The sequence below is a fragment of the Bombus pyrosoma genome, linkage group LG11 (assembly GCF_014825855.1).
Source record: "Bombus pyrosoma isolate SC7728 linkage group LG11, ASM1482585v1, whole genome shotgun sequence".
Taxonomy (NCBI): Eukaryota; Metazoa; Arthropoda; class Insecta; order Hymenoptera; family Apidae; genus Bombus; species Bombus pyrosoma.
This window is the reverse complement of record NC_057780.1, coordinates 6,705,464-6,730,274: the sequence shown is the minus strand read 5'-3', so window position 1 is coordinate 6,730,274 and position 24,811 is coordinate 6,705,464. Positions and strand designations below refer to the sequence as shown.

Genomic DNA, 24,811 nt, shown 5'->3' with positions numbered 1-24,811 from the left:
AACGGGTCGTTATAATTCGATAAAATAACGTGAAACAAAACATGTTCTTCCTTATTATAAAATGTATTTTTTTTATAAATACGAGAGAAACTTTCGGCACAATCTAACGTGAAAGATGTTGTTTGCGAGACTCGTTGGTCGAGAAATTAAATCGCGTTGGTCGATTATTACAAATCTACCGATCCATTCGTATCGTACGTGTCTTGTAACGAAGAAACGCTACATAAAATAAGATTTGTCGGAGTTTCGCAATAATCGTAAGCCAATACGTATCCCGCCTTATTCGATGTACACGCTGAAATTAATACGGATACTATGGAATACAACTCTGGAGATCAACGATCAGTATCGCGATATCAGGGACATTTCAATCCAAAATTCTACCTACAACGAACGTATCATAGTGTGATGAAAAATGATTCCTGATAAAGTAAGAGAATCTCCGAGTAACGACTGTAAAAGAAAAAAGAAGGATAATTACCAACGTTGCATCTTTAAATTGTTCTTAGAGTTTGGAATTATCGATGAGACCTCGTTGTGTTTGAAAATAAATTTATAAAAATAAGATTTTCTTCGTGAGATATCGAATTCTAATTATATTCCGCTGGCAACTAAGTGATTGCGGGTTTTGCCAATGCCATCTAACGACAAAATCCACAATCTCTTAGTTGCCAACCCGATATAAATGTACGAACATGTGCAGCTCGAGCAATGAAACGTTTCATCGTTTTTGTTTCATTTGATCGATTTCTACAAGAAAAAATATACCACACACTATATCTGTGTTGTTTTCTCCGTGTCTCTGATTTGTTGCGACAGTTGATCGTCGTCCGATAAACGACACGCAATTCGGTTCAGCTGAATCGCGCGTTTATTGTTCGTGCGTTTATTTGAAAGTAGAATTAGACGAAAGGAAGGAAGATGGACTAATTGCTATGAAATTGTTGACAGTAGTGCCGGACGAGTTCAGCTCTGATCTGGTGCAAGAAGCTTGGGTCATCGCCATCGAAAGGTAATTAATTACTTTGCTACTTACTATTGGGTTGGCAACTAAGTGACTGCGGATTTTCTCATTACCATCTAATGACAAAATCCGCAATCACTTAGTTGCCAACCTAATATATCCTAATTGTAACATAAATAGCGTTTACGTTCAAATATTCCCCCGGGAATTGTTCCGCGAATTTTTCATTTCCTTCGATTTTTCCCCGTTTTCTCCCACGTTCTTCTTTTTTTCGCTGTTTTTTTTCTTTTTTTTTCTTTTTAACTGGGTTCTATCGCCGATTAACGCGAACAATCGGAAAACTGTTAACCAAACACAATGGCGCAAGGTTATAGGTAGGAAGAGAGGAGGAACGAACCGATGACACGAAATAGGAAATTCGACAAGTATAGAAGCCATGGAAGCGGCTCTCTGTTCGATAACCATTGTGCCCAGGTCTCGTAATTTCCTGTTGGAACGTGAACAGCCCGTGGCTGGTACACGTACTCTTAAACAACGATCGTCGATTGCTGCCTTTACATTGTTACATAACGCTAAATTATTCATGCGGAATACCACGCGTTTCCCGCGGCCGATACTTTTCGCACACCCACCGAAATTCCTCGGCCAACGTTTCAATTATTCGCGGGATTAATATGCGAAATTATACGTATCCTTAACACGTTCACTGCCAGACGAATTTTCCATGGTTTGCCCAAGGCGGCGACGTGAACTTTTCATTATGCGATGCATATTACGTTGAAGTATTATTTGCAGCAAATAAAATGAGTTATAAGATCATGCTTGAAGCATTTTTCGTGGTGGGGGCCACCGGTGACCCACGGCGTTGTAGACAATTGTTACGATTGTCCTTTTTTCAAACAATCGTGCTATGTACTTTTATAATATTTGCTGCGTCGTCGAATCGAGTGCCGGTCACCGGTGACCCCCATAGCAGTCAACGTGTTAATCTACAATCAGTCGAACGATTTCAATTGAAAGTGATTCTTATCGAAGAAGGCGTCGATTATTTGTTTAATACGAGGATTGTCCTGATAAAAATTCTATTATTCTCGAAGAAACTTTCGATACCATGCGACTTCGTGAAAATTCTTTTATTTTGAAGAACCTCTTGGTGTTAAACAACCAGTGACATAATGAAAATTCTTGTTTTTTTTTAGCCTTCTAAATGATCTAATGGAAATTTTTTAAATTTTTCAGAACCTTTTAATACCAAGACGATCAGTGACCTAACAAAAATTCTATTATTTTCCCAGAATCTTCTAACACCAAATGACATAATGGAAATTCTTGTTCTTCCCAGAACCTCCCCTAAACGATCTGATGAAAATTCTTTTAATCTTCCAACACCAAGTCAACCAGTGACCTAATAAAAATACTATTTTTCCATAAGCTTCCAATCCCAAGTGACCTAACATAGAAATTCTTTTATTTTTTCATATCTCAACACTAAACAACCAGCGACTTAATGAAAGTTCCTTTATTTTTCCAGAACCTTCCAAGCGATCCAACGAAAACTCCACTATTTCTCCAAAATGTTCAAACTTTAAGCAACCTATTGAAAATTCTGTTATTTCTTCAGAATGCCTCAACACCGAACAGCAAGTATTTCCCTCGTCTTTTCGTTTATCCTTTAACAGCAATTTTCTCGTATTTCCTAAACAACCAGCGACCCAATGAAAATTTCTTTATCCTTTCAGAAGCTTTTAACGCGACTAGTGGTATCCCAAGAGCTTCAGCTACCGGTAGGTACACCATACACAACCATTTACAATTAAACTCGTACAATATATTTCGCACTCGAATATTCCTCGATACACCTTCTTCTCATAAAATACCACTAATCTCTTTCTAGACGTTAAATCGCCCACGATTATCTCCATCATCGTCGCTCCTCTGACTCGGTGGTTAGCAAGTAACGAGCGTTACTTTCCATCGGCTACGCATAACCGAGAAAACGTAATGCAATTACGCTCGCGTGTCTGCGAGTGCACGAAGACTCGTTGAAGAAGAACGTAGAATTGAAAGCTAAACACCCACCGCTAATTCCGCGTTGAATTATTCACCGATCTCTATCGCGCGAAACGTCCAGGTATTCGAAGCAGAAACTGAAGAAAACGCACAAGCGCGTTATCGTTTCTTCTTTTCGAAACGTCCAAACCTGATATTATTTTTCGTAGCTGACATTATTTCCTACCTGATATTTCCTGATGGAATGCAGTTGCTGTTGCGTGGGCTCGGCATTCGCGTTATCGGTGCTCTCCACATTATTGTTCTGCGTGGACAAACGTAGATTATCTTTCGGCGGTCTGGCAGGTGCCCTCTTTTGATCTCTCGGGGGGATGGCAGGTTTCACCCCGTTCAAACCGGTCTAAAAATTCGTTTCAAAGAAAACACAGCTGGCATTAAAGCACCCTGAGGCCACATGCCGCCATCGCGACTACCCAAAAGTTGCCTCTTCCCCTACGTTTTCTAGAAATTCGTTCTTTTTTCCTTCGCGTTCTCCTCTACTTTGTCGCGCGCTCGCTAAACCATCTATTTTTCCATCTTCTTCCCTCTACTTTGTACGCTTCTTTATACTTATATTTATATGTTTCTTTTTCTTTTTTCTTCTTTTTTATTTTTTTCTTTTTACTTTTTATTTTTCATATTCTTCGTTACAACTTGTCACGCGATTTTATCTAACCAGTTCGATTTCGTTTGCAACTGTTCGAAGAGTCGAACAAGTCCGACGCTCGTTCTCTTTTCGCTGTTGATTACGTTGAAAGCGAAGAGCGAAGATCGTATAAAGGAAACAGAAAGAGTGCGCAGCAAGCGAGAATAAAGAAGAAGCAGAAGAAGAAGAAAAAGAAGAAGCAAAGCACGTGCATTAAGAGGTTTATACGTTTGCTATGGCTAGCAGGTGTTCACAATGGGTTTTGTCTACTTTCGCATGCTTGTCAACTATAAGCGTGCGTTGAGCATGCGTTGCAATCGCGAACACGGTCGATGCTCTCGCCGTTTTTACTCGATGCCATTGAAACCCGAGGCAGAGATCGCGTGAACATTGGCAATCATTAGACTTCCCATGTTCCTGCAATCTCGCATTCTTAACGATATAAACGGAAACATATACATTAAATCGTAACATACGAAATGCATTTCTTCGGTTAAAACGTATTTTCGCGTCTCGTTCTGCTCAATTTATCGTTGCAAATGCCGCGTGAGCGTTAGAATCTACGCGACGTCTCTTCGTTTCAGAAACGTCGCGTCCTCTTCACGTTCACGTTGCTTCTTGCGTCGTATCGAAAGCCGATTAGAAGGAAACTTTCGATCGCTTCTACTTCCTCCATAAATAACATCGATGTTACGAATTTTTATTATATCTGCCGATGTAAAATTGGAAGAATCCGCGCATTTCGTATGCTAAAATTTCAAATGACGATAATACGTATCCGTGGATACGTTCCAGGTGAAAAGTCCGAAAAATCGGAAGGTAGATTTCGTATGTAAAATTGAAGAATATTTAAGTACCTGGTGATGGTCAAGATCGTCGAAGTGCTCGTACGTGTACGTACATTTCTTCCTGCCACCCATGCACGGTATCGTCTCGTTCGTCGATGCCCTTTTCGTGTCGCTAGAGTCGCGTAGCTCGCCCCGATCTTCGTTCCACCGCGCGAACAAATTCGATTCCGATCGCCAGCATTGAATACCGACAGGACGATCCATGTCCAAACTAACGGTCGGTAATTCAGTTTCGCTTTTCCACGCGCCCTGGCTCGTTCTCAATCCGTCCGAGTTACGATTATCGACATCGAGAACTTTGCATCTTTTATATTCGAGAGACAGCCGCGAATTCGTGAAATTCTGCGCATTCGGCGATTCCTGTAACGCGCGGTCGCTTCCGTTTCTTCGACACTCGGAGGCCTCCGCATCCGACGAACCAACTTTACCGCGTGATAATTCGCGCAACGAGTTGCTACAATTTTGATCAGCTTCTCTAACGAACGACAAACGTACGGGAGTACGTTGAATCGACGATCGTTCGGCGAATAGATCATCGTTAAAGGAACCTACGTCGTTCGATGGACAGGTATTTTTGCCTCGCGTTTCTTCGTCCTGGATCCGGTCAACCGAAAAAATCACAGTGCAGGCGCCGGTACGCGAAAGATCGCCGGTCGGTTCGTAAGAGAAACGAACCTGCGGGTTTCTGCGAGTCACCGGTTTCTCGCGTCGCTGTGCAAAGACGAACAACTCGCGACAATTGGGCGAAAACGATTCCTCTGCTTTTTCTCTGAGATCGGATAATATGGAAGATCGCGAGACACCGTTGGATCCTCGTGCAGGCTGAAGACGATCGTCAAAGCACGACGCGTTACAGCTATCGTCGAAGATGACTTCGGTCGGCATGAGATCGTTCGAGCGATTATCGGAAATTTGTAAAACACGACGCGAGCTGCTGTCGGAATCGCAGAGATGGTCATGGTCCGAGCACCTGTCAGCGGTTTTAGTGCTACTGTCTGAGCGATTAGAGGTGCTGGTAGCAGAAGCGTGAAGCAACGTACTTTTGCGTGTTTCGTGGTGCACGATAGAGAAGAAGCTATCGAAAAGCAGACTCTTGACTTTGGACCTTACCTTCTTCTCGTGCTTTCTGTCTAACGTACGGGGTGATCTAGCAACTACGTTCTCCGTGGCAGCTATACTCTGATCGCCAGCGGTTGGTAGCGTGACGAAGCTACCAAGGTCGTTCGAGCGAACGCAGGGCGAGGCCACGATGCTCGTAGCGCACGAGTCGCGACTCCCGTCGTCCCCGTGCATCGTCAAGCCACCGTTATCCCTGCCGATAGTGCCGTTACGTTCGCGTTTCGGCTCGAGGGTGTTGTGCTTGCTGCTTCCGGGCGTCTTGTTCGGCGGAGGATAGACAGGGTGGCACTTGGTCACGGGGACGAAATCGGGCGGACAGTCGACGGCCACCTCGCGATAGGTTTTGCCGCCGACCACCAGAAAGCTACGATCGACGTGCTCGAGATCGGTGGACGCGTCGCTCCTCAGGGTAGAGTAGCCACTGGAGATCTGCTGGTGCCTCTTCTTCTTGGGCCGCTGCCTCGAGGACGAGGAGAGACTGCTGCCAGACTCGATTCCCAACAGATCGTCGCTCGATCCCGCTCGTATCAGCTCCTCCACGTCCAGACTCCTCGTCTTCGCCTTCAGCTTCGCTCTGTCCTCTTGACGCCTCGGTTTCGACGATTTCACCGATTTGCCGGATGGAGCGCTCGGTTCCGACGACTTGGCCAATTCGCTGCCACGTTGGTGCTGATGTTGATCCTTGCTACGGCCAGGGGACGACACCCTGTCCTGCGGATCACGCGGAATCCTCGGAATCGCGCACTGTTCGTCTATGAGCCTGGTTAGGTCGGACACTTCGTCGGACCTCATCAGAAGGCCCTGTAGATCCTGCAGATCGGCCAGACCGTAGGCAGGATTGTCGAAGGACGTGGCGTCCCTGGCTCGGCCGAACAGAGGCGCTACTTTGATCTCCGGCACCACGGGTCTGCACGGTGAGCCAAGATCTATCCTTCTAGCGTCGTACGTGGGCGAATCTTTGCCACGGTTTTTCGCGTGTCTCAACACCAGGCTACTGTCCAGCGGAGCGGTACTGTCCGACCTTCCCGAGGAGCTTCTCGGGCTGGCCGAGTCGTCGCTGCAGGTCTTCAACATGGTCGGATAGTCCTCCTTGGCGAATGGATAATCCTCTTCCACGTCCACGTCAACGCTCGACTCCTTCTGTCCGCTGCTATCCTCGTTCACTCCTTCGTCCTCCTCGTCCTCCTCGAAATCCTTCAGATTCTTCTTCAAGTTCTTCAAGTCCGGCGAACTCAACGCCGACGGACTCCTGTTCCTATATTTGTCCGTGTCCAACGCTTCCTTCGAAGCTTCTCTCTTCTTCTCTTTTCCGCACTCGTCCTCGTCCTCGAGGTTCTCCGACTCGATCTTCAGTTCGATCTTCAGCATCGGCGGCTGACCGTTCGTTCGAACGCACTGCCTACCGCAGGTCGCATCCGTCACGTCCGTGCAATCCACGGCCGACACGATTCTAGCGCGTTCGTCGACTTGGTTGGTGCGTGGTGGCGATTTAAGGGTGTCGTTTTTAAGGTTTAGGGAGAGGTCGAGGTCGCTAGCGCTACGGGGACCACGAATCTCGTTCCGATAATCGGACGAGCGGTTCTTTACCTTGTTGGGGTAGGCCTTCTGTAGAAGGGTGTCGGGTACGTCGACTGGTAGCTCCCGGTGAGGCCCTAGCCCGCCAGGAGCCCACATCTCATCGGGACCCAGCCCTTCCTGCTGCTTCTGCTGCTGCTGCTGTTGCTGCTGCGAGTCCGTCACGCCACTGCCGCTACGCCTTCGGGACCTGTCCGCAACAAAACGATCAGCTTGTTAACGATTTTCGATGCAACGAAACCCTTCCAACGCCTTTTCTTCGGCCTCTCGCTTTTCTCTTTTCTCCTCTTTTTTTTTTTTTTTCACGCGACACACGCGCCGGAGACTCTCGTCTCGACCCCACGGCGAGTTCGGCCACGCTGTTGTGTCGTGAATAGAAACGACATATTCAGCGAACCCACTCGCGCCAGTTTCGCGGAACAAAGTGGCACAGCAGCAGCTTGGAGACCCGAGGGTGGTTGACACCGATTTCCAAACGATAGCGATCTTTGTTGTACTAATTTTAGACCTTTGAGCGGCGTACCAGCACGTTGTGAAAAACGGATGACAACTACGAATATCATTGGCGAATTATCGATCGTTGTATTTTAACACTTTACCGACCGATAGCTTTTTGTCACCGACAATTACCGATCGATAGCCTGTTAATCGGCTTTTTGTCGCCGATAATCTTTCTCATCATTTGAGCAGTGATTTGTTATTCAGTACCAAGGTACCTTGTTCGGTTGCGTTGCTTTGTAAGCTCCCACAGTTTTATACCAATTTGAAAAACTTACCGATCGCGATGAACGAAAAGAATGGATTTGGAGAGTCTAAACGGGAGAATCTGCGCCTGAGCTACCGATCGGACGTGCTTATGCCGTTGAACCGGTAACGGTCGGTAAAGTGTTAAAGTGTCTCTGTGTTCGATGAACTCGAACGCGCGTGGACCAGGTTATTTCCAAGCGGAGAATAAATCACGATGTATGTTCTTCTTGCGGGAATTTTGACAAACAATTAAATTAATCGAAATATCTTCTTCCCTTTACGCGTCTCAATTTTGTTCGCGCCTATGGCTCGTTATAATCGAGCTTCCACGTCCTAAAGCCCTCGTGTCACGCTTATTTTCTTCTTTAGGATCTACCGTCGTGGAAGATAATTTCACCTAACGAGACGTTTGTTGTCTGAAATTGAAGAGCTTCGTACACGCGTAAATATTTGAATACGTCTAGCGCGAAGCAAATATCCAATTTTCTATTTTCGTCCCTTCAACCACTAAAGTGTCCCAAGCTGCGCCGCTGCTTGTAAAAACGCTGCAAGAAACCAGCTAATAAAAGTAATTTATTTCGAACAGGGTAAAAAAGAAAACAAACAAACGGGAAAGATGAAAACGGGGCGTGGATAAAAAAAGAAAAGGTAGAGCAAACAGAGAGCGGGGTAACACCTAAGTAAATATGTTTAGCAACAGCGAAAAATTTGCTGGAGCAACGAATTACCGAAGGTTTAGCATACGGTGACTACACGCGATCAAATTACTGGAAAAGCGGTGCATCGATGAACTTTTATGGGAACGCCTGGACGTACGGGACAGGGTTACACGTAAACTACGGAAGAAAGGAATTAACCGACTGAAGATAACGAGTTATCCGAACGCGTTTCTTACGTGTAATCGAGGTCAACTGAAATTACAGCCACTTACCGACGTATAACGATAATTTAAACCTAAGATCCGCAGCTTCTCTCCAGCACGCATTCTCCTTAACGATCGAGAAAAACTTTCTTGCTAAACTCTTTCGTCGTAATTAATTATCGTTCCGTTTAAATCGTTCGAGCTCGCCTTCTCTCTAATTTCTCCCGAATTTTCTTTCCAATCTCCGTCGATACACGTATCGACAGATCCGCTATCGCAAAAGCTTACAAAATTTCTGCTAAGAATTACAAATTGATCACTTTGATCGTCCTAGTAATCCTACTACGGTTCAATTATCTCGATTAGCCTGGTTAATTGTCGAACAGACGAGACGAGGTCAATACTAACGCGCACGCAGATATTTCAGGAGCACTACTTTCTAATCTATATTCACGTGTTATTATCCTATGAAATCATTTTCTTTCATTTGCAAGGGAATTCTATTCGACGAACAAACGGCCAACTGGCGCGTACGCTCGAAGTTGCTTGGAGCGACATCTCGGTGAAACATTAGCGCAACGACAGCAAATCTATCGTGGAAATATTAAGCAAATAGATAGCAAAGATTAAGCTACTTGAATATCCGTGGAGAATACGAGCAATTAACACGTCGCACGTCCCAGGCATAACGTTCACTCGATTAAACTTCACGGCGGATCGTCGCAAGTCCGGAGGATGGACGAGCGACGCTTTCTCGTGCGGCGATCCTTTTCCACGCGCAAACATACGTCAGGAGTGGCGTTAAAAGGAGGCATGCACACCTTTGGAAAAAAGGACGCAACGCGTCGTTATAAAAAGATGAAAACTTGCGTGTCGAACCTGCGCCGACAGAATCTCCGTAAAAGTGGAAATTTACGCGACACTGGCCACCAGGCAAGGGGGAATCCCCGCTCCTTTTAATTTCACCCCTTATGGTGCACGCCATACCATGATAATTACAAAGTGTACTCGACAAAGTCTACGCGTGTTCCTCGAGTTTCTCGGCCAACCTTTAGACGTATTGACATTTAAAACGGCTGACGCTTCACCCTGACGTCGAAACGCTGCTCCTCCGATTCCGAGCAACGATTACACACACGCCACAACGTGTACGTAGCGTCGCGAACCGTGGAATTTCTGTCGCAGCTTTCGCTCCAATCTCCATTCACCGTTTGTCTCATCTAACTTGCTCTGTTCTCTTTCAAGTTTTTACGGAGGCGGTCGAGCTAAGCGCCACACAATTCGTGACACAGCGATACGAAAGTAAGCGGATAATTCCTCGTACCACGTGCAAACGATCGTCGGCGGTGAAAAGCAGGCGACCCATCGTGAGCCACCGGTGACTCACGAAAGTAGCTACATTGGTCCCCGTTTACGCAAACTTCTTTTGACGTGTTTGACGTGTTTCTCGTTGAAATTTCATTGGAAATGGAAGGAAAGAAATTGACGATGATCGTACAAGCTTTAACGAATCTTGGAAGCTGCATGGAAATTGACAGATTGCTCAGAATCAAGCGGTTCGTAAAAATCGTAACAGCTGGCCAATTTTCATTATCAAGTTCATCGCGATCAATGAACGTGTTCCACGCTCGTTCACTTATTTAACACTTTGACTGCCACACCGAGATCACACGTCTCGTCCAGGATGCCACGAGAGTATTTTTATCATTCAAAGCATATAATGGTGAAATAATAATAAATTGATGATGTAAGACAACATTCTTCCCCAATGGACCGTTCATCTTATTTGTGGTCGCGGGTGAGCACACTGGAAGATGGTAACCCGCTGGGGGTAGCCATCCTCGTGTTATTTACCGACTGAGTTAGAAAAATTCACCAAATGTTCAGCTGAACAAATTGTAAAGCACAAATTAAATGAAAAAAAAAATCATAGTTGCCAACTCAATGCATTTTATACAGTACAAATAATATGTATAAATATTCTCAGATTCGTTTCACGTTCCACGAATGTAATCACGATCATCGTGTCCGTCCGTGGTGTAAATAAAATTTCGAGAAGTTTCTCGTAACGCAGCTAACGAATATCCGTGGGAATTTCCTAAAGCCAATGAAAGGCGATCTGTGCGATTATTTGCGAGGAGAATCGAAAGGGAGGAAAAACAAAGTGTCCGGTAAAAAATACGGTCTGCAGCGTCTAGAGGAGGAATTTGAAAGCGACGTTAGAAAATTCGCAAGAATGTTCTCCCACCGGTAGCCTGGCATTCATACCTCAGCTATTACCGGTCGAACGAGAGCGGCGTGAATAACGCGTTAGAAATTTCAGTCGAATATCAAGGCGCGAGGTCATTCGATCGGATTCTCGATTGTCCGCCCGTTGCAATTACAACTATCGTGCTTTGACGCCTTTGATTCCTAGTACGCTGTAATTTTCTCTTATTCGACGAACAAAGGGTCCACGGACCTGAACAGCCACTTTTCACCCGTGAACAACCGAGAAATGGTTCGCCTAAATGCCCGTTGATCGCAACGACGGTCATTGGTGGCGACTCACTTTTTTTTATTATTGTTATTTAATTTGTATTTTACAATTTGTCCAGCTGGACATTTGGTAAATTTGTCTAACTTCTAATTGCTGAATAATATGTGGATGGATACCATCTTCGAGTTTGACTATTTTATTTCTTTAGCGAGGTCAGTGGGGTGTTTTCTTTTTGGTCTTTGCGGCTCACATTGCTCAATTTTCCACGAGAGGATCGAAACGAGACAAATTTTATAAACTGTCAAATTTTCAACCATCCTAATGATTTGGTTAATCATTCATGGTGGGAGAAATGTACGGAATTGTAATACGACAGTTTGGAAAAATGAAACCGTACCGCAGTGTGGTACATTGCATGGTACACGTGTTATGGATTCTGCAATTTCTATCTCAACTATCTTATCGGCTCTGCAATTACGCGTGCCACGTACGGTGGCAAAACCGGCGCTTTTATATTTCGCACAGCGTATTACGTGTTCGCCAGTTTAATCGCAAGCTTGAATTTCGTAAAATTGCAGAATCTACACAGAGTCAACGGCGGAGAAAACGTCGAGCGAATCCTTGGAATTTCCTTTCGTAGCTACGATGCGAAAAAACGGAATCCGACGATGTAAGTTGATCGGAGAAGACGGCGAATAAAACGTTGCGTTGACGTAACGTGCCACCTTAATGGATTAAGCTGCGTTCCCACTGAAACAACGAGAAACTTTCTATCGACGTTCCGCGTTTCTCGAAAAAATTGCCGATTCTTCGCCGATGTTTCTCCGTGTTTCTTCGCCTTTCTGTTGCCAGTGACAAACGTCTCTTCTGTTGTCTGTTCTCGTAAAAATGAAAGAGAACGCGAAGAAACGCGCGGCATCGCGTCGCGACAGAAACAAACGTTTCTTCGCTGTGCACGAAGTTTGTCGATCGTTTCACAACGCATTTGCGTATGGACAACTCGATGGCAGGAACAAACGTCGCTTGGAAACCGAGACGAATAGCAAACGTTCCTCCGATTAAGTCGCCTCAGCGTGGACTAAACGTTCCCGCGAGTTGATATTTGTTGGGTAGCGTTAAGAACATGCGGCGACAGCAGAAAGATCCTCGTCGTTGCTGGAGCGAAGACGTATCGTTAAAAGCACAGCCTGGTGCTTTTTTCAATTCGGACGCTGTGTTTGATCGCTTTGCTTCTTTCCAGAGCTCCTTGTCGTTTATTAGCGACTTTTCCTGTTTTCACGGCCCGAGACCGATAAAATTTCGCGTCTGCTCGCGGAACTTTGCTCGTTTATTTTCGACGAGAAAGAAAACGAGCAGAGTACGTAGTTTGTTCAACGTCCTCCAATTTCCTGCCTTTGAAGAAACTCCGTGAAACCTCTGCGCTCCGTATCGCATCTTCCACGAGGAATAAAATTCTTTCTTTTCTTTTAGTTTACCATTTAAATCTCGTTAACCTCCGTGCAATTTTACAAGCTTCGACTTGTAGGCTTGTTGACCTTTCGCGCTTAGATATCAAGCGAAGCGCTCGACGATGCAAGCTGCGATTATTACGTCGACTACAAAGGAATATCGTTTAACTATCAGAGTGGAAAAACGTGGACGTTGTATCGTTTGACGTTTCTCGTTTCCTGCAACCTGCAACGATCGAGCCTATCGCAAACCAAACGAATCACATTCCACTTTGCCAATTTCATCCTTTATTAATCTCTGGATTGCGTGAAATCTGTCAAGGCCGCGCCTAACGTAGGGCGCGTTAAACGCGTTAGGCGCAAGCCGGGTTGCGCTCTTTACGGGGCCACGTCCCATTGGGTTGGCAACTAAGTGATTGCGGATTTTGGCATTACCACCTAATGACAAAATCCGCAACCACTTAGTTGCCAACTTAACTGCAAAATTTAATCAGGCCTCGTAAACGATTACGCCCAGGGCCAGCAAAAGTATAAACGCGTTGCTGACTGGGTTACACGTAGAACAATTATCGGAGGGCAGATTGCAAAGTTTCCGGAATCGCCGCTACGACCTGCTTTATTCGTAACTGTTGTCATTCGACAAACTTTTCAGTCTGCCCCTCGTGTATGAAGAGAAGTTTTCTACGTGGCGGAAGTGTTCGAGTACTTCCGTGAACCGTCCTACCAACGAATTCGAGGAACACGATATCGCGAGCCGTACGATTGAACGCAAACGTCTTTCTGTATTTTTCTTTTTTCTTCTTTCTTTTTCTTTCCTGTAGCGTGGATCCAGTTACAAGGGCAAAGGAAGGGAGCGAAGAACAAGAGGTGCGACGATATTATGTACCGCGGCTCGTACCTAAGTGGCGACCACGTGAATTCACAGGCTGTACCGAGGTTGAACCGAGACAATGCCAGCAGGACAAAAGCGACAGAAAACGCGCACGCAATATCGCGGTGAGCCATGTGCGCGGCCGTCGAACGTAAACGAGTTCACGTGCTTTCTCTGTGCCTCTTTTCAAACGATCGTTTCAGGGAACGCCCGCGACGTTGTTCTCCTTCCTCCTTAAGACCATTCTATATAGATCTGATGTTCCGATGCATCGAACCGACGAATCCATTCAGTTCGCACAATTAACCTTCGTATGCATGACTAGGTATTTATCGCTAGTTGCTGTAAAAAGTATCGCAGAATCACCGATCCGAGCATCGTACCGCTCCTTCTTAACCATTTTAGGTCTAATCTTCGTCTATTCGCTCCTATTTGAACGATTGTTCATTGCAACGAATAGACAAAGATTTTAGTTCATTCAAATAACCCATGTTTGGGCAATTACATATTTACTCGTAGTTCCTTTATTCCTAATAATGGTAGTTCCTAATTTTTTATTTTCTTGTTAACATATTGCAAAATCATCGACCCAAGCAACGCTTGTTCCTCAATTTTGCTCCTTAACTATTTTATATCTAGTCGCTCATTAGATCAAGCAGATAAAGGTTTAGTTCATGCAGTTAATCTTCGTTTGGAGAGCTAGGTATTTATTTCTAGTTCCTTTAGTAATTTTTTTGTATTCTTGTACAAATATTGCGGAACCATCGGTCCGAGAATCATCTTGTTCCTTCTTAACTGTTCTGGACCTTAATTTTTATGAAATCAAGTAGATAAAGATCTAGTTCATGCATTTGGCCCCTGATTGACTAACTAGCTATATATTTCTACTTCGTTTACTAATTAACTTAATTCTAATTGATTTCGACTTGGTTTTCGTTAAATCACCCCGACTGAAAAGTGGAGCTACTTTCCATATAAAATATAGTCGATAGCCAAGCCACAAAGGCGTAAGATGTCGCCACCGTTACAAACCTAACCTACAAAACAAGACCAAAAGCGAATAAAAATAAGAAGGCAAATGAGAAACATTCGCTCGACTTAAGATTTTCCTGCATCGCGATTCATCGCGTTGCATCGTAGTGTATCGTGTTACGATCGACCAAGGACGCTACAAGGAGCAAGGAACAACGCTTGAAGGACTATGATCGAACGTGGTACACAGAACGACAAAAAGATAAAACGTATTGAGTGACACATAACGTGGTGTATGTACAGAGAGCGTGTATTACGTGCATCTATCTCTACGTGACTACTCCGACGATAGGAAACTCGACCAGCCTCTCTCTCTCTCTCTCTCATTCTCTCTCTTTCTCTCTCTTCAGTCCCGTCTAAAGCAAGAAAACACGATATCTAGGCTAGTAGTCGGTGGACTACGCTTTTAATAGGGTTTTACTCTTAAAAGGGAACACAACGAGCACAGTCTAGTCGATTTGACGGGGTACTTCTAGGAAAAATGGCCGAGACCGGCAAAACGACCTCCAACACAGCGTTCCTCTTTTATTTTTCCTAGTCGTCAACGCCATTTTCGTTTCGCGCCTTTTTCACGAACTGCTTTTTCCCTCCTTCGTTCAGAGAAACTGCCCCTCTTTCCTTAACCCGTTTATTTCGTTCCGAAAACAGAAGTACACGCGCATTCGTACTCTCTGAGTGCTATTCCTTTTCTCGCTTTCCATCTGTATACGTACGTGTGTATATATAGGTATATACGGTGTATACAGGGTGACCTATAATTATCAAGCGTGATTTTGTTCGGAGAAACTTTTGTTGGAGTTGTTGGTTCGATGAGCTTGACAAGTTCGTGCCGATTTTGAGTTGGACAGTAGTTTGGAAAGTAGACTTATTTTTAACGTAACAGATATATTATATTAAAATTTCGAATTTTAAATTCTACGATAGCGTAGTTTGGAAAATAGGTATTACTTTTAACGCAATGTTTATGTAATTTACAATTACCACCCTGCCGTTAGTATAATCTGCAACGCACCGCAAGATAGCGTGCCTCTATGAATATTCAAATTTCCTGAATATTCAAATAAAGAAAGCTACGTGTTTTGGAGAATTAAATGAGCGCAATGTGTGCGTGGCTTTACGAACCATTCGGAAGACACATTGACGATCAACTACGTAAATTGAAAACTTTAAAAAGATGATGACGTTTATAAACATTTTTTATTTTGCTAGAAAAGTTAGAAATCCTGTCATCTCGTAATTTATTTTTGGATAATTGACTCCTCGATCATCTGACTTGCGAGAGACGAATATAGCAACGAATTAACCTAATGTTCATCTCATAAGACATAAACACGCTCATCTCGCAAATCTCGTGAAAATACAGAAATTCCACAAGCGATTTCAACGAAAATCGGCACGATCTTGTCGAAAGTTTCCGTAGGTAAAGCTCGAAAAAAAATGGTTAATCCCAGGAATGTTAAGCGACCTTTCGATGATTCTCAAAAGCGGCAGGTTCGTCTTGGAAAATACCCGGCAGACCTTTTATCCCAAAAGGGATACGGTTCTCGTCTAGGATCGTTCCACGAAGTACCCCGTTGTCTGAGAGGTTCAGAAAGCTGGACAGACCTAATCGCATTGCGCCTCTTGAGCACTCGAACTCTCTTCGGCCGTCTTCTTCTTGCTAGGAATTCGCTAAAATCGTTCCATCTTGCTTTACGACTCCGCTGCGACACTTCTGACCTAACCTCTACGGGAATGCTAGACGACTCCATTCCACTCGGAACCAGATACTCTGCTCTTGGAATTCTACGCCTCGAAATCGCTTTCGTTCAACGAAATCCCCTAAAATCCTCTAAAATCGATAAGACGCCGATTATTAACGCCATGACGCGACCTGTCACGCTACACTAGCGCCACGTCGACTAAACCGCTAACTATTAGCTCGCGATCATACTTAACATTTACGTTGCATTAACATTTATGTGTTTCCTCCGCTTGTTCCTTAATCGTACTCTTTTCTCAAATAAAACGTTATTGAATTTTCGTTAGAGACGCGCATGGCAAAGATCGTATTTCTTTGATTTTTGTCGTGAAAGTTACGTTTGAAGCTAACCGATTTTCGTAAATACAGAAAGAGATATCTGCAGTATAATCGACAGTATTTTATTGTTATATCGTTATATTTCTATTAATAAAGAAATATATATCTCTCATCTATGATTATCATTTATGTGATTTTATACGTATTATCATCTTGGTTTACGCGAGCATTTCATATTTAACGTTCAAAGTCAAACTTATTCTTCTGAACGTGATAGTATAATATCTTTTACTATAGTATATTATTTGCTATTCGACGCAACTCGTCTCTGCTTATAAAAAGGTATTGGCCCATTCGTATCAAGAAATCATCGCTTCAAAGAATATTTTAACGGGCGCGAATCAAAATGATGATATATCATTTATAATATAAGCCATTCGGAAGCTACATCGATCATCTTTAAAATTACGAGGTAGAGAAAATCGATAGCGTAATAAACGTTATTCTTTTAAGTATATTTTGCAATTTCTCCTAACCTTACCTAACCTAACCTTATCTTACCTATGTGACGAATGAATTCATGGAAGCAGACTGTTTGCTTCTCGAGAATTGGATATCAGTCGTGCATCCGGATAACAAACTCAGAAAAACGAAACCGATCGGTTCGACCTTCTAAAAGACTGGCGATAATAAATGCGATACTCGAATATTCTCAAACGTATCTCCGCGTAAGACAACTTACCATCATCGTAAACTGTTGTTATTTGTTTATTTAGAGGTAGGATCGCAATAGCTATTAGTTTATTCTTCGGATAAATCTATCACACCGTTCTGAGCTGAACAATCTTTATTGCACTTTCTTACATGGACTGGGTAAAAAAGAAAAGAATATTTTAAACCTATCGATTAAACCTATCGATTATATCTAGAACTATCTTCTAGTTACTATTTATTGTAACTAGCGTATCTGCATATAGATGGCGAGCGCGAACTCAAGTTGTCATTTTCAACATAAACAGTAACTCATCTTCCGCAAACAACGAACGTTAGTTTCCATCGATCACGCGTAACGAAGAAAATGAACGGAATTACCGGTCGTCGTAGCGTTAACTCGACGTAGAATTTATTTAATCTCGGCATCGAAACCACTTAAAGATCGGAAGAAACTCGACGCTGGGATAACAGTGGCGAGCCAATCTTCTGCGAAATCTTCCATACACGTAACCACGCTGTTACGATGTTTGCAACGCTTTTCCTGTTTACGAGTATGCTCGTTCCATAACCAGACGGAGAAACGAGCGGCATTCGATCCTCCGAAGAAACGAACCGAGCTGTTCGCGTGCATCGAAACGCGGTGGGGAAGTTTGCTCGACGTGGGAAGCTTCGCGGCGAGGAATTCCAACCGCCATTGAAAAATCAGAATGGCAAACGTCATCGGTCGAACGCGTTGCATTCAACCACGTTTCCACACGATCGGTGAATTGCGGCCCTGGCTTCCACCATGAAGACAGCCAGGTAAGAAGCTGCGAAGACAGCCAGGTAAGAAGCTGCGAACACAGCCAGGTAACCAGGGCTATGAAAAGCGAAATGCAGCGTCCAAAATTTCCACCAAACGACTGTATCTTTTAGAAGAAAATCTTACGATCGCTCCCCATTCGAACGACAAAAGCTTATTTGCGATACTATTTTTAAGAAAATCGAACCGAACAAAATTAAAGTAAACCGAAAGAAACGTATACTTTGGGTTTAATAACGAAAGCAATTTATTTAAACAGTATATTCAAAAAGGCGAAAAAATGTAATTTAGCAGAAGACAAAGTACGAAATCTCTGCGGAAAGAAGCACGGCCATTTTGAATAAATAAAATCAAAATTCACGATAATTTCTTCGTATCAACAGTTTCGTACAATAGCCATTTTTTTCAAGTTACACCAAACATTCGTCTTGGCGTTGATAAATTTTCTAACGTTTTCTCGTCGACAGGCTCTCGTTTATCGCGTTTGATAATTCACTGATGTAATTATATCGCTCGCAACTGACCTAAACGCTGTTCTTCCAATCGTTGGCAGATGTTTTCCTACGAGATTCGAATCCAGACAACAATTTTAGTCAGGTTAAAATCAATTATCATGTTCCTCGTTGCAAATGGTATTCAAACTGTCTTTAGATATATGTTGCTTGCCTGGCTTTGCCAAAATGATATTAGTACGCGAACTTGTCAACAGATCGGGTCTGAACATTGAACTTGGCAAATGATCGTAAGATTTTACGAAGAGATACAGTGACTTTGTGGAAATTTCCTGGCGATTCTCCTGTCGATTCCTTTGCCATTTGCGAAAATGAGCTTGCGTTTTCCTGTTCGGTCAAACGATTACACAAAGCCTCGTCCAGCTTAACTCGAGTAACTTGCAAGCTCTTTATCCGTTTGAAATACCCGTTCTATTCAATTTCTTGTCTCGAATCGTGCGGCTTGTACGATTTGCAAGAATTTACCATTTCGAAATTTCTACTTTCGTTGGTCGAGTCGCTCGACTTTGTATCTTAAGCTTAAAAATTGAAGGCAGCTCTTATGCTACTTCAACTGTATCGAATTTACTAAACGTCCAGCTGGACAAATTGTAAAGTACAAATTAAATAATGATCGATTAAATCGATGAAATTCGAGTTTCTTGATAAAAGATAAGAAAGGTAAGAAATTAATTTTTAATGTTCGTCCTTTGTATTTATATGAAATAGACGTTTTTTGTGAAAATTTAAACGTCAACGTAGCGTGAATAATTGCAATAGAAGAATGGAATAAAATTGACTGTCGGAGCAGCTGACTCGACAACGTCGTTCGTAGCGTTTTCGTTAAAAAATTTTTCTCGTAAATTATAAAATATTATGAAGGAAGAAAATGCAAGAGCGCGTCGCGAAGGAAAATTTATTGGAAAGATAAAGATATCGGACAGGTAAGAAAAACGCGCAGCCAGAGTTTCTGGAAAGAGAATAGAGAACTTAAATTATGAAAGAAGATTCGTGAAAGTCGAGAAAATTGTTTAACGATAATAAGCAAAGTTAAGATTAGCATTATATCGAATTTTAATAGTTTTCGAGCTTTGGATAATTAAATACTACGATTCGGACTTGATACGAATTCGACAATTGAATTGAACAATTTCCAGTGATATTCCGTGCGACGATAGTTACGTTTCTTCGCAAAATTAGCTTCAATTAAAGCAATTATTGCGTTTCGAAGAATCGTTGCACGCTATTCGAATGTCTCAATGTATCGCACGACATTGCCTGTTCCACGTAGCTTCCGAAAAATTTGCAGGCGAATCTGTTTTCTCACTGGCATTTGAGAGAAAAGTAGGTGGACGATTGCACGGTAATTGATAAATTTGTTTCATATGATTCTATGTGATTTTGCGTCAAATTTCCTATGAAAATTGTTACTCGAATACAGTTTCCCTCTTTCGTGAAAGCACAAAACTAAACCGAAACCTAACCTCGAAGTTTCCTCGAATAGCAATATCCTTACTTGGTCAAACGACCGCTTCCAAAATTTAATCTAAAGTCGTATTTCTAACATTCAATTGCTTGTTATCTCTTTTATTCGTCTAACTCTATGTAAATTGTTGCATTAACAAAAATTGAGAAACTGACCAATCAAATAATAATGGGCGGTTTCAAAACTTAACCTAAAATTCAATTGCTTGTTATCCCTTTTATTTGTCTCACTCTATGTATTTAAATTCTTGCATTAACAAAAATTGAGAAACTGACCAATCAAGTAATAATGGTCGGTTCCAAAATTTATCCTAAAATCGTATTTCTAAAATTCAATTACTCGTTATCCCTTTTGTTCGTCCAATTCCATGTAAATTCTTATATTAACAAGGATTGAGAAACTGCTTAATTAAGACGAATTAAAACATTAACCGACTATCGTCTAACAATTTCCCCACAACTCTACGCTGTATATCGATTTCAGATTATACGCAAGTCTATGCTTACTTGCATTAGAATTTCACTGGAATTTCGAGGTTCATCGAAGAACTGCCTTAAGCCATGCGCCATCCTACAAACTTTACGCGCAAGATACGGACGAACCTGTACGAACGAGCAAATAAATAAAATAACGCAGAACGCTCGTTCTCACGTTACTTCACCCTAAAAGTAGATATGCTGCACCATGCTCTGGGTCAGCGTGTCGAAATCGTAAAAAAGGTTGAGGTATGCGATAATGCCGATTTATACGACTGGCCATTCCAGCGAAAATAGCGAGTACTAGGTATTTGCCAAGACCGGCGTTAACGAGCATGAATAGGCGAGCAACGGTACTTACGGACAGGTAGACATAATTCCCTGTTCGACCTAAACCAACATCTCAGCAGCCTCGACCGTTTCAACGCGGTGTTCAAACTTTGTCAAACTCGGTGGCGATTTGAAAATTCACCGAAAATTTCTAACAAGTAATTTCTAACGCGATATAGTAACGGTAGTAACGTAATATCGTTGTGCTTTTGATTTTTCGACATCGGTCGAAAAATGGCCGTAGAAGGCCATAGAAAATACAACAGGACACAGCACGTGTCAGGAAACAAGTTCCTCAGGAGGAAATGAAATTATTCGATTTTTCGATTTCGCGTGTATTATATCGAACTGTGTTTTCTATTAGGTCGTCCGGAAAGTTTCTTTCGTTTTATCAGGGAATATTCGTTTTTTAATAAATAACTAAAAATTCGTTTTTTCTTTTACATTATTTTGTCGAATTACGTACGATCCATTTTCTTTTGTTCAGATAAACACCGTGACATTTCACACACTTGGTTCCATGTTTCTATGAAGCTGCACTGTTATAAAAAGTACGTTTGAGAAAGAAAGACACTTTGCCGACAACCTAATACATCGTCGAAAGTCGATTCGCTTGGAAGATGTGCCGGCTGCTGAAAAAATGGAATTGTTCGATGTTGATAAAAAAAATGTTTGACAAATTGACACATCGAACGATAATACGATGTATCGCTTAATACTAGAACTACCACACCAGTCAAATCGACTGGTTTTACAATTTTATTTTAAAATTCCTACTTCGTGTTATATTTTTTTCCACAATGATGTAATGATTTTTGCAACGATAACTAAAAGAATAATATAATGAATTTTATCTTGTTTTTTACGTATTCAAATTTAAAATAATTTTGTATCAAGGCTACTTATACCAATACCAGTGAAAATGACTGATACATGTCCAAGTGTAAAAGGGTGCTGCAATCTGTTTATCGAACCCCAATTAATCAGTTTCCTCGTTTTGTACAACTTGCCACACGTTTTTCAAATTTGTACCGCGTATCGTTCGATATCAGTTATCAGGAAAATTGCGGATCGATCGCTAGATCGCTAGATGCTAACGCTAAAAACACCAGTGAAAATGACTGGTTCTACAATTTTATAAATGTGTCGACCCTCGTTTAGGGACCATTTTGGGGATCATCGTTAATGATACTGAAAATGTACTACATAGTACTACAAACATTGGGGATCTTGCCAAACATTTTCAAAAAAAAAAAAAAAAAGAAAACAGCCCGATGTCTTTTCATCTCCGACAGATATAAATAAATGTAGCGACTTAGAGCAGTTAGTAATTATCATTTGTTAACCGAAGAGTTTACATCCGTCAGTGTGTCAGTTAGTCTCAATCGAAATCGAGTTGAAAATTATAAATATTAATTGCGTTGACTATAGAGTCGAAATAAGTTTGTTGAGGTTCAATTAATCGACAATTTGCATATCTAAGAGCGATCGACGATACGCATATTTAAGGTGAGAATTTCAATTTTATATATTCTCTTCCCTGATAATTTTACGGTTGTACGATATTCGGCATTGGAATAAAATTATTCGTCGACAATTATAATTGGCGATTAAAAATATTAAGTATACGATTAATGCGAGTAGAAATTTTGTGTATTAATTATATATATATTATAATCGAGTAAGATTTGAATAATTCGTTGCATACTGATAATTTATTTCGAACAACTTTAATCCTCTCCCGTGCCAGTATTCCCGCACATAGCAGGTTAGACGAAACGTGGAATTTATTGCCAGTTGCATTAAACGCTAGTTAACGTTACCCATGTGCATGCAATTTGTTGATTAAATCGTATCATCACGTTCAAGAAAACGGGGCAATTCAATAAAACGTAACAATAGTACCACGCCAGAATAATTTACTTATAATTCTCAATGAGAATTGATTGTAAAATTCTTTCACATAAATTGGAAAAAAATAGTACCACGCCAGAATATTTTACTTACAATTCTCAATGAGAATTAATTGCAAAATTCTTCCAGATAAAAAAAAAATAGTACCACGACAGAATAATTTACTTGTAATTCTCAGTGAGAATTGATTGTAAAATTCTTCCAAATAAAAAAAAAGAATTATTCACACTACGTTAAGAATCTCTGGTCGCAGCTACCGTCTTCTCTAATTAATCGATCGTTTAATATTTCGTGAAATTGAGAGAATCCTATGTTTCGGTGATCACGTAACTACCAGTTACGTGACACTGCTGAATATATTGGCAATTAAGTGATTGCGGATTTTGTCATTAGGTAGTAATGAGAAAATCCGCAATCACTTAGTTGCCAAGCCAATACACGACGAGTGCGTGCATGTGGATCAACGATTAAGATACAAACGAAAACACGATTGGAGCGAACTGTGTTACACGTGCTTGAACAGCAACGTGATAAGAAAGAGTGGAGGGAAGATTTTTATAAATAGAATCGCTGTCCTGACAAATTGTTCCGTGTGGAAATCGCCGCGATATCGCTGCATAAAAACACGCCACACCGCGTTCCTCCTATTCCCGTTCGACTTTCTACTCTCAATTACACAGGATGCTTCGTAGACACCTTTTTAATTTCCGCCAAGCGAACCAAGTGTCTCCGTAAGAAGAGGGCAAACTATCGGATTCTCCAGCCCCTTCGTTCTTTCCTTACAATTACTTTCCTTACGATTAATTTCCATACAAAGAACGATGTCGACTATTCTCGTAAGTAGAATTTACCAGACCACTTTACCGGCTAACGTTAAATTGGCCAAATAAGACATTTCTATGGCGACGATAGCAGAGAGCAGAGGCGGAAGTGGGGAGACCGCTAGAACAGCAGTTGAAGTTCGTTTCAGGACACGCGAAACGTTTAATCTGTTTCACTGTGTGCTTCGATGTTGTTCGACCAGTGAACATTGAAATACGCGAAATTATCCAAACGTCGAGAATGCAAGAACGTTAGCTTTAAATGTAAATGGTGATTCAGTGGTGAACGACAACATCTAACGATTAGAACGCGCATATTTATGCAAATCCCTGTTCTAACGAACATTTGAAAAATGCTACTTCGATAGAAATAGGTTTCGCTCACGAAATATCGTAAGAAACGCTACGCTTTCGATTCGCGTGCATTTCGAGCGTTTTAAAAATCTTCCAATCTGCCATAAATGCGTGAAAATCTGTACTTTAATCAGATTCGCTGAATTAATTAAGAAATTAATTTCAAATAATTAACTGCTTTTCTGTTTTCTGCTTACTCCTTATTGCGCGAACACGATAAGCGTAAAGAAGGAACAGTACAAACAGCAAACTTATTGCAATTTTTGTATTACGTTTTCGACAGAATACGATTTCACTGCGATTTTTCATCCCTGAAAATTACAGGATTAAACGTATATTTTACGACTTATTCCGATGTAGTACATCGCTTACAATTATTCCACAATTTCCTGCTATCCTGATAAATAGTAGTATTGGCAAACCTAAATTTATCTAACTGGATTTATCCGAATAGCAATCAGAATATAAACACGAATGGTCTAAGTTGAAATTTCATAAAAGTCTGTCTTGGGACAATCGTTCTTCGATTTTAATCCCACGATTTAAATTAAACCTGGCATTTTTCCACTCTACCACGGTCAAATAATATGGAAAAGAAAAGAAACGTTGTATGATAGCTCCCTTATATATAATAAGATTAATTTCATTTGAACACTTTTCATAGAAAACTTGTATCTTTATATATCGTGCGTATTGTACAAAACACTTTGAAAACTGTCGTCAGATTAAACTTCAAACCAATTTTAAGATCCTATACAATACG

The 24,811-nt window shown here is 41.8% G+C and overlaps 2 protein-coding genes across 16 annotated transcripts in view; one reads left to right on the top strand and one right to left on the bottom strand.

Moving 5' to 3' along the window:
* Window positions 1-24,811, bottom strand: part of LOC122572509 — a 125,920-nt gene that overhangs the window by 12,827 nt on the left and 88,282 nt on the right. For 12 of the 15 annotated variants that reach the window (XM_043737514.1, XM_043737515.1, XM_043737516.1 and 9 more), the window contains 2 exons: window positions 4,517-7,391; window positions 3,201-3,374 (listed from right to left, as the gene is read on the bottom strand). In XM_043737514.1, the coding sequence (XP_043593449.1) occupies window positions 3,201-3,374; window positions 4,517-7,391 (3,049 nt within the window). Of the gene's footprint in view, window positions 1-3,200; window positions 3,375-4,516; window positions 7,392-16,245; window positions 16,472-24,811 lie in introns of all 15 variants that reach the window. The other 3 variants (XM_043737528.1, XM_043737529.1, XM_043737525.1) reach the window with 2 other exon arrangements.
* On the top strand, window positions 1,881-21,771 carry LOC122572521. Its single transcript, XM_043737567.1, has 2 exons — window positions 1,881-2,748; window positions 21,447-21,771. Exons 1-2 carry the CDS (start codon window positions 2,472-2,474, stop codon window positions 21,518-21,520), a joined length of 351 nt encoding a protein of 116 aa, XP_043593502.1. The 5' UTR covers window positions 1,881-2,471; the 3' UTR covers window positions 21,521-21,771.

Excerpts from the sequence above, each read along its gene's own strand:
- LOC122572521 (XM_043737567.1), top strand. The coding sequence starts at position 2,472 with ATGAAAGTTCCTTTATTTTTCCAGAACCTTCCAAGCGATCCAACGAAA. Across the intron at positions 2,749-21,446 it reads CCCAAGAGCTTCAGCTACCG|ATAAACACCGTGACATTTCA; the intron begins GTAGGTACACCA and ends TCTTTTGTTCAG.